The sequence below is a fragment of the Helianthus annuus genome, chromosome 15 (genome assembly GCF_002127325.2).
Source record: "Helianthus annuus cultivar XRQ/B chromosome 15, HanXRQr2.0-SUNRISE, whole genome shotgun sequence".
In the NCBI taxonomy this organism is placed as follows: Eukaryota; Viridiplantae; Streptophyta; class Magnoliopsida; order Asterales; family Asteraceae; genus Helianthus; species Helianthus annuus.
The window spans coordinates 47,170,847-47,181,269 of record NC_035447.2 but is presented as its reverse complement, the minus strand read 5'-3'; the positions used below and the strand labels follow the sequence as shown (position 1 = coordinate 47,181,269).

The window sequence follows — 10,423 nt, the reverse complement described above, 5'->3', positions numbered from 1 at the left end:
AAAAAATAATGGTCAGATAAATTAGAGGATGCTTTATAGGCATTTCGAACAGCACACAAAACACCTATAGGTACAACACCATATAAGCTAGTTTATGGAAAAAGTTGTCATATCCCAGTAGAAATTGAACACAAAGCATATTGGGCATTAAAAACGTAAACTTGGACCAAGAAACCTTAGGAAAAGATCGCTTATACTAGTTAAACGAGTTAGTCGAATTAAGAAACAAGCATATTCCGACTCTGAAATTTATAAGGAACGCTCATAACGAATACATGATAAATATATAAGCGAACCTAAAGAATTTAGAGAAGTAAATCAAGTATTACTCTTTAACTCAAGGCTACGTCTTTTTCCTGGAAAACTTAAGTCTAGATGGTCCAGACCTTTTACCATCACAAAAGTTTACCCCCATGGGGCAATAGTATTAAGCCTCCAAACGAAGAACCTTTCAAAGTTAATGGACAAAGGCTTAAATTCTATGAAGGATTTCTCGAGGACGAAGAAACGAAATTGACCTTGGAAGAAATTGATAAGTGACAGGCACATGGTAACAACTTACGTATATATATGTTTTATTTCAATAATCCATCTTGCAGGTACGCTTTGGAAGACGACAACCAAAAGGTCTACAAATCAGGTAAGTTGAGCACAAGGAACCAAGTGGACAGAGAAATGACATACACAAAAAAATAAATAATTAAACGACACAGGGTCGTGCCTATCTGTAGACGGGTTAAAACCCTTCTCTTCACACTTTCTTTCTCATAACACACACGCCCTGTTTCTCTGCAAGTCACGGTTCCCTACGGCTCCTGAAACTTTTTAATGATCTTCTTCCACAATTCACAAGATATGTTACTAACACTTAGATTAATTAGATTCATGTTTTGCACGTTTAATAACATCAAGATTTGGGGAAAAATCTAGGGTTCTTGAACTAGACCCGTGTCGGTTCAAAAATTTTTCCTAGATCTTGTTGTTGGTAGTTAGTAGTAGTGTTTTAACAAGTAAATCATCCCACCATTATGGAAAAATCAAAACTTTCAACCAGTTTTTGCAAAACCCCTGTTCTTTACGGAAATACTCAAAATCGGAAGGGACAACAGGTTGGTAAGTAGCAATTGATACTTAGGGTTTGATTTTCGGGGTATACCGGACATGGGGTTCCTAAAATTTTGGACTTTTTGAAACCGGCTCGAAAAAGTCTGTTTTTGGTCAAAAACATTGACGAACACGGGGTGGTGCCTCTGCTGGCACGGGGTCATGCCCCCTTAAATTCTGTAGCACGGGGTCATGTCCCTTGGACACGGGGCCATGCCAACCTCCTGTTTTTATTTTTTTTTTCGCACAATTTATCACACCTAACTATTTAATACTTGTTCTCTACAAACAATGACACCACATAAATGGCTAAGGTTCAACACCGAGCACACCAATTATGCGGAATGCATGGAAATCCTAAAGGCTAGGACCAAGGAGCCGCCTTGGCAAGTGTGTTACGATACTTTGGAAAGTGTGGGGCAGAGGGAAAGGTACGACAGTTTGGTGATGGGACCATTGCGTGTGTTTTTGGTAGCATCATTGCAGTCTACTTTCGAATTCAATCTCGAATTCTTAAGTAGTTTTAGCCTCAAAAAGGACATCGACGGTATGTTTGACAACGAAGCAGTGACTTTTCGTTGTGGGGGAACCTACTTTGGAATATCTGTAGCTCAGTTTGGTGTGGATGTGGGAATCTACACCGAGGAGGAAATTGGGGAATTAGTCTTCACCGACAGCATCATAGACATGGCTGCCAACACACGAAATAATTTTTTCGGCACAGATCGGTGAAGGGATTTACAACCCAAGCTCTACCAAGAGCACAAAAATCAGAGACCCACTCATCCGCTATATACATCGGGTCCTGAGCAGTACCTTGTGCTAGAGAAAAGATAGTGGGGGTGTCATGAACCTTCGGGAGCTCACTTGCTTATACTGCATCCTGAACCGACAACCCCTGAATGTCCTTTACATGCTCCTCAAGAATATGGCCACCAACACAAAGGCTACATATCCCACGCCCATATTCTTTGGAGGTTGGATTGCCTGGGTCTACAAGGCCTACGCCACACGCACCCCACGCCGCTTTACCAAGGGTGTTGGCGTTACCCGAGCCGATGTTAGCCTCTGCCGAAGCCTCAACCTTATCGCCGACTGCAACAATGGTCTGATACACTTCAAGGATAATAAGGGCAGAATTTGGAGCCCAAACAACCCAAACCAAGTCCTCGCCATTGAGAATGACCCGAACCGTCCTCCACGTTCCTCTTATGGGTTTGCCCCCAGATCCTCCTCTTAAGGAGGAAGCGATTTCCCTAACATGCACAATTTATATAATATAATGCAGGAAACACGTCAGGTGAGTCGGAAAGCCTTCAACCTCGGTTAGAGCTCCAGCACCCGCATCGAAGGCATGGAAAGAAGCATCAACACCATGCGGGACGACATCTCATACATGCGTGAGCATTTGATGTATCGGGATGACGAGGAGGAGGGTGTGGAGATGGATTCAGATTAGAGGTCTTTGGCGATGGAGGTGGCGTGGTGGCGACATAAAGGTTAAATTTTTTCTCTATCTTTCTCTAATGGTGGTGATGGTTATGTGCGGGCTGCAACCTGTTGAACAATTTACTTTTTCGAACTTTTATTTTCTTTTCATGTGGTTGTGATGGTGGATGTTAACGTTTAAACTTTCGTAATGTAGGATTTTATGTTTTCTCGTTATGTTATGTTGTTGTGGTATGAATGAGTATACAGGTACCCTCTAATGCTTGAATCTGTCAAGCATACAACTCCACAAACCCGAAACATGAGACCCGAACACTGGGTAATAAATATTAAATTCTCTTAACTTGATTAATAGGTGATCACGAACAATTAACGAAATTAAATATATTTAATTATCTAAAATAATTATATATTCTCACGGAATGAGTTTTTCTATTTATAAATATTATATATAATTTAATTAAACTTTATTTTTCGGGCTTCTTATCATATTTAGTGGTATTGGGCTTTGTTGCCCTTGAAGATGATTAGTAATAATGTTACGAGATAAAACGTAAATAACTATTATATAAAAATGTCTTTTACAACAACCACTAACATTTCACTTTGTGATATGATAAGCATTGTCACAACTCAAGTATCATTGCCGCAAGATACGTAACCGTCAAAATAAAAGCAATAAAGTGGTGCTTTTTTGTGATTAATTGATAGACAAGAACAGAAGCCACATCTCTGTACTTCAGCCTCTTTTTCCTATCTTACGATTACGACCGGCCATGCCAAGGGCCGCCGCTTGGTCCGTGTACGTGTACTAGCACTGATTCGTTGTACCTTGGTGTCTAACATGGTAGCGGCGCACCTTTTTGCCCGTTTATCAACTATCTCGATGTAAATTTCTGTTGAATACAATCTATTATCAGTTGGATAAAAAAAAATTAATATTATGTAGCGTATTTGCATGTTTGTAACCATTATTCTCTTCGGGTTCATTTTTGGTGTTGTTTTAAATATATTAATGGACTGCATTTTATTAATTAAAGATTTAATTAATAAATATATATATCAAAACCGTGTTGATTAAAAGTAAAATTAACACCACGAATCTAAACAATATGTATAGTTCAATTCTTTTGAATTTACTTTTGTGTTCATATAGTTAATTCTTTGTTTCTTTAATCTTTTGATGACCCGTTCATTTTGTAAGAAAAGAGATGGATTGTATTCTAAGTAACCAATCGTGTCGGGTGTTTACAAAGTGTACTCACTACTGGATAATAGTAACATTCAATTGAATTCAGTGATTGTAGTGAAGTGAAATTAGATCATACCATTTATTTATTGAGTCCATAACATAGATCACAAGAAAAACCAAACAACTAGAACCGATGAGTCACCAAAACCCGTAGAGAGGACTTCTTACGGATTGTAATAGAAATTTCTTCACTCATGTCCAAATCCTCATTCTTTACTCCGTTTGGCAACACCATATCAAACTTGTAAACGATATTTGCTATTGCAAGCTCTATAACAGGCACACTAAAATTAATACCTGGGCACACTCTTCGGCCACCCCCGAATGGAAGCCACTCAGAGTGAAACCCTTGATAGCTAATGGTATTGTTCAGGAACCTCTCAGGCTTAAACTCATATGGTTCTTCCCACAAGGCAGGATCTCTTCCAATTGCCCAAGCATTGATTATCACTTGCGTGCCTTCTGCAATATCATACCCCATTAGTTTTATATCTTGCATTGATTTTCTAGGAACAAGAAGAGGGGCTGGAGTATGCAATCGAAGGGACTCTTTTAGGACCGCCTTAAGATAAGGCATTTTCTCTAAATCCTCATCGTAAATCATGGATCTTCCTTGTGCTATTTCTGTGACTTCTTGTTGTAGCTTTTTCATTACTCTTGGGTTTCTTATTAGCTCACTGAGTGCCCACTCTAGACTTGCATATGTTGTTTCAGTTCCACCAAGAAAGGCTTCCTATAATGAACATAATATTAAATGGTTTAACTGAAGTTTATTGACATTTGAATGACAAGACTACAGGAAACCAACTTGAAGTTTCAAGATTGCAAGTGCTTCTTTAATTCATATTGCAAATAACACATAATTAACACATTTGAACCCAACAAACAATTACGTCTGGTAAAAGAGTTGGCATGGCCTTGTGGCTTCTTGAACTAGAGTCCAATTCGACCAGGTTTGATGAAAATTTTGTCAAACCGCTAGTGTTTCAAAACTGTTCAATTATAAAATTTAAATAATAACAAATAACAAATGCTTGAATCATCGACTACACTGATTTACGCGTTTTATTTTTTTTAGAACAACGACTTTCTTGTACCGCACTCTCCAAATTGGAGAGTCCCGTTGCCCCACTCCTGCCAGACTATGTTATCTTAACCGGGCCCTGGCTTAATGGGAAGCGTTTTCAGTAATGAAATCTTCTTTCTTATTATTATTAAATCCTTCATGTTGTAACACTATGTGTTCTGGGGCTTGAGTGAAAAAAAGTAATGTTATGTGGCGGCACATAGGTGAAACGTATGCACACTTTTTCACCTGTCACACCATCAAAAGGGTGTAATGGAGGGACTTGATTGGAGGCTTGGTTGTTGATGTCTAATTATTGTTATTTTATAAAAGTTACATTTGTTTATTAATTAAAAATATGTAATTAAATATTTAAAATACATTTAATAATAAAATATGAATTATATGTTCAAGAATTAAGTTATATAAGAAAAATAGGGTAGAAATATATTTTAAAACCTTTAACCTATTAAAATCTTATATTAAAAATCAGGCTTGGCGCACATATTTTGTTTTGGGTTCATATGGGTATTTTAAATTTAAATATGGGTAGTTTTGGGCCAAACAAAATTAGGCATTAGGTTACGATGGGTTGTGAAGCGATGAATAAAAAAGAGAGTGGGTCCGGATGGGTTGGTATAAAAACAAAGCGGGTCAGAATGGGTAAGAAAGTTACGGAACGAGTTGTTTTCTGACCCAAATTGCCTTCACATCTGGTACTCTACAATTATCAATCATCAACCGCGCTCTTTGGGTACGATCAATCATCAATCGCTCCTTTGTTTCGATTACGGGTCATCATGTTCGTTGAAATAGATTTTGTTTCGTCATTCACTCATTAGTCATTACGTATCTTTCGTTGTGTTTAGGTGACTGTAATTTGCGGTTATTGTTAGTTGATTAGATTTTGGCAGTTGCTAGGAAGTTATATGCATGTTTATAGTGTATCTGTATGCGTATAAGATAATTGAAGTAGATCCTTGTTTAGATTCATGTTTAGTTGATATGAGTTCTAAATCACATGATGCCTATTTTATTGGAAATGAAATTGATAACGGTTGATAAATTAACTATTACATAAGATGATGTCTATTTTATAGGAATTATAATTGAGGGTGGAATACAATAGGAACTTTATTTGGCTAGGAAGGCTAGAATGTGATCTTGACCATCCATTTAATTAATCAAGAGCTAAGATTATATGAATGAAATTGAAGCAAAAAAAAGAGGCGCGTGAGTTTGTTAAGGGCATTCTAGTCAATGCAGCACAATAGTTTCTCTCTTCTCCAATTACTCCCCATTTTTTAAACGTTAATAACTTTTTCATACGACATTATTTTTTTATAAAAATTGCACCAAGAAAACGAGCGTTTTTTTATCTTTAAAACGAGTATACTATTGCTATATTTTCGAAAAATTTTTTTGAAAACCCAGTTGTGTAAAACGCAATGGAGAAAATCCAGTTGCGTAAAATGCAATGAAAAAAAAAACGTAAAAAATGACTTTTTCTAAAACGCAACGCACCAAAAACACAAAGAAATGTCTTATTTCTAAAACGCAATGACCAGAAAACACAAATAAATGCCTTATTTCTAAAACGCAATAGCCTAAAAACACAAAAAAAATGTACTTTCTAAAACGCAATGGACTGAATGTGTTTTACCTAAAACGCAATGGCCAGAAAACACTTAAAAATGTCTTATTTCTAAAACGCAATAGCCAGAAAACACTTAAAAATGTCTTATTTCTAAAACGCAATGGCTAGAAAACAATTAAAAATGTCTTATTTCTAAAACGCAATGGCTAGAAAACACTTAAAAATGTCTTATTTCTAAAACGCAATGGCCAGAAAACACTTAAAAATGTCTTATTTCTAAAACGCAATGCCTAGAAAACACATAAAAATGTCTTATTTCTAAAACGCAATGGCCTAAAAACACAAAAGAAACTGTTTACTCTAAAACGCAATGAACTGAATACACATAAAAATGTGTTTACCTAAAACACAATGAGTAAAAACACTTCAAAAATGTTTTATTTCTAAAACGCAATGACCAGAAACTGTTGTTCACAGAACCATAAACTGTCTAAAACGCAATGACCAGAAACTGTTGTTCACAGAACCAGAAACTGTTGTTCACAGAACCAGAATCTAACTAAAACGCAATGACCAGAACCTGTTGTTTACAGAACCAGAAACACTGTCTACGAATGCAGTTTTGTATGTGAATTGTCTGAACCAGGAAGCAGGAGATAAAAAACTGTCTACGAATGCAGTTTTCCAGAGGCAAATTACAGAAAATTAATTTTTCTGATGTATTTTTATTACAGCATTTTTCCAGAGGCAGTTTTCCAGAGGCAATTTCCAGAGCCAGGGGCTCTGCCCCTTGTACCCCGCCAGGGGCTGCCGCCCTTGGGACCCCGCTACCAGGGGCGCTGCCCCCGGACCCCCGCCAAGATCGTAAAACGGAATGACTAAATCAAAAACCCAGATCGTAAAAATGAAATTAAAGAATTTCATACATGGATCGAAGTGATTTCTTCAACAATTGACGAAGTTTGAATGATTGAAACACTTATCAGCGCTCGAATCGAGTGATTATCTCCAAAATAACCGGAAAAACGAGATTTTTTATGAAATTAAACTGGGTTTTCTTCAAAAAAAGCTGAAGAACACGTTGATCGGGTGTTTGAATCATTGATTGGTGATGATAATCGCACTATAATGTAGTGATTATTGAGATAGAAAGTGAAGAAATGGTTGAAGATGGTGGGTTTTGAAAATGGTGGGTTTTGAAGTTACTGAGTTTTGAAAAGGAAGAAGAAAGGGTTGGATTGACTAAAATACCCTTTTTCTTTATTTTAAATGTTGCCACATGTCTTAATTCTATTGCTTCCTATACTTTATAGCAAAATTAAACTTCCTATTTGATCTTTTCCCTTATAATTGATAGACTAGTATTGTGATAATTTGGTTATAATTGGTTTGATTTTACCTGCTTCAAAATTGGTTGTTAATAAGGGGTGTAGATGAGTCAAGCCGCTTGTGACCTACTCGAGATCAGCTCACTAGAAGTTTGAATCGAGCCGAGCCTAAACCGTGCCTAAAAGTAAGTTCCTTTACTAAACGAGCTCGTAGCTCGAGTACGAGCTCGGGCGTCACTTATCGAGCTCGTACTTATTGAGTTCGCTTGCCTAAACGAGCGAATAATTTTTTTGTTTTTTGTTTTTTGTTTTTTGATTTTTATTATCTTTTTATTTTATTTTATATATTTATATTTTAATTATTTCAGATTTTTTTAGGTTTATTTCTTGTTATTTATTTGTCAAATTTTATTATTAATATATTTTTTATTTTACCTAATCTTAACCCGAGCCCATCCTGACCCAAACCTATTTTAACCAAAACCTATCTTGACCTATTTTTTGATATACTTATCCTAACCCAAAGTCATTCTAACCCAAATCCATCTTGACCTATGACCCAAACCCATCTAATTTGCCCGTTTGCCACCCATATTAAAAATACATTTAATAACAACGGGTGTTTTACCGAGACTTAAGTTGACATGTGTGAGATATAGGAATCTTAATTTGATTAAGATGATAGGTATGGGGATGTAGAATGTAGACAGTACTAGTTTCTTATATTTCTGCTTTTCATTTATTTACTTATCTTCTTCACTTTCTAGGGTTTCAACCCCATAAGCCACATTAAGAAATATTTAGATCCTCTTTTTAATGAAAAAAGGTCAAAAGCTCACATACTCCCCGCCCCACGCCCGCGGCTAACACCACGGCGGTATTTCGCTTTCATAAAACTCACACGTTTTCATTATTTAAACTTTGCCATTTTTATAACAAAATTTTAATTCACCCTTATTTTGTTTCCATTTTTTTAAATTTAAAAGTTATGATTTTCATTTGCCTCTTTTGCCTTTTATGATTCCACATATTTAAAATCACAAAATTTAAACTAAGTTTTTCCAAACAAGTCGTGTAACACGCGGGATTCTAACCAATAATATAGTTGTTTTTTTCTGGAAGTTAGATAATATATATGTTAATCTATGTTTTATAATTTAGAAAATGGAATCTTAAAAATCTTTCTACAAAAGTTAGGGACATATCGAATAATATATCATGTTTTGCTCGTCTTTAAATAAAATATGAAAGTCGGTACCCTTTAGCACAAAGATCAAAGAAAAACATGATGCATATCAAAGAAAGATGGAGAAACATACCAAGAGGACAACTTTAAGGGAATCTCTGTGTAGTGTGAATCCGTTACTTGTTTTATCTTTTTGGATTTCTAGTAAAATGTCAACGAAGTCTTCCCCTTCATTACTCTTAGCACCCTCCTTATTTTTCTTGCTTAAATGTTCTTCAATAATTCCTTCAAGAAACTCATCAAATTCTTTAGCTATTTTTTCGGCTCTGCCTATAGAACCATTAATACGATCTACCCATGATAACCATGGAATATAAGCACCAATACTAAACACTGTAAACATATCCATGAACCTTTTCAATAAATCTGTGTACTTTAATCCATCAAATTTCCTTCCGAGGGCAACCCTACATATTATGTCATTTGTTAGTGAAACAAACATCGACCCCATATCAACCGTAGTCCCGCAACTTTCTCCAAGAACACGAATCATATGAACTATCTCGTCCTCTCTCACTTTTTTGTATGACTTGACTCGTGTATTGCTAAGAAGCTTGAGTACAATAATGCTCTTCATGCGCCTCCAGTATTCCCCATAAGGAGAAAATGAGATGCTCTTAGAGCCATAGAATAATATGTTGGGCATAGTTAAGGTAGGTCGACTACAAAGCGAGAGATCATGGATTTTCATGATCTCTTCGGCTGCTTCAGCAGAGGATGCTATAACTGTGGGGATACTTCCAAAATGAAGGAGCATTATGGGACCATATTTTTGGGACAATATTTGGAGGTTGCGACTAGGGATTGAGCCTAGTTGGTGGAAGTTACCAATAATCGGAAGTTTTCTTGGAGATGGTGGTATGTTTTTCCTATTCTTGGATCCTAATGGAATCCATTTGACATAAATAAAAATCACTGAAATGATTATTGAAAACGAGAGGAGAAGACTTTGTGAAGATGGAAAGATTTCCATGATTTTATTAGCAAGAAAATATATGGATTGATGTATGGATGGATCTGAATTTATAGCAGTTGATCCCAATAATCTTGTCATATTTAAATACTAAAATAAACGAAAGTATTATTAGGGTGAGAATGGTGCTCATCCACTGGTAACTTCTCACCAATGATTTCTTGCCATTTCAAGTTCCCTCTCTAACTTCCCTCTTACCCTTAGGGGACTGGGGGTGAGAGGCAAGTTCCACGAGTGATGGAAAGTTCCACGAGTGATGGGAACAAACAAACCACCGCCATCATGCATTTTATCACGTGAAGAACAATTTCCCTGATTGTTTTCATGAGTGATGGTCCGTGAGTGATGGAACATGTGAGGGTTTATTGTTGGATGTTGTGAGTGATGACCATTGCCACTAAAAAAGGT

At 36.4% G+C, this 10,423-nt stretch overlaps 1 protein-coding gene across 2 annotated transcripts; it reads right to left on the bottom strand.

The window, feature by feature from the left end:
• Window positions 1–3,102: 3,102 nt before the first annotated feature.
• Window positions 3,103–10,049, bottom strand: LOC110898123 (cytochrome P450 Tp4149). Of its 2 annotated transcripts, XM_022144875.2 has the most exons (3): window positions 9,116–10,049; window positions 3,882–4,538; window positions 3,103–3,449 (listed from the first exon to the last, which is right to left on the bottom strand). In XM_022144875.2, exons 1-2 carry the CDS (start codon window positions 10,013–10,015, stop codon window positions 3,930–3,932), a joined length of 1,509 nt encoding a protein of 502 aa, XP_022000567.1. In that variant the 5' UTR covers window positions 10,016–10,049; the 3' UTR covers window positions 3,103–3,449; window positions 3,882–3,929. The 2 variants fall into 2 exon arrangements, with proteins under 2 accessions (XP_022000567.1, XP_022000566.1); XM_022144874.2 differs by lacking the exon at window positions 3,103–3,449 and having other exon boundaries at window positions 3,819–4,538.
• Between the last annotated feature and the right edge of the window lie 374 nt (window positions 10,050–10,423).

Coding starts and splice junctions, on each gene's coding strand:
- LOC110898123 (XM_022144875.2), bottom strand. CDS start 10,015: ATGGAAATCTTTCCATCTTCACAAAGTCTTCTCCTCTCGTTTTCAATA. Junction 4,539..9,115: donor CCCTTAAAGTTGTCCTCTTG/GTATGTTTCTCC, acceptor TGTTCATTATAG/GAAGCCTTTCTTGGTGGAAC.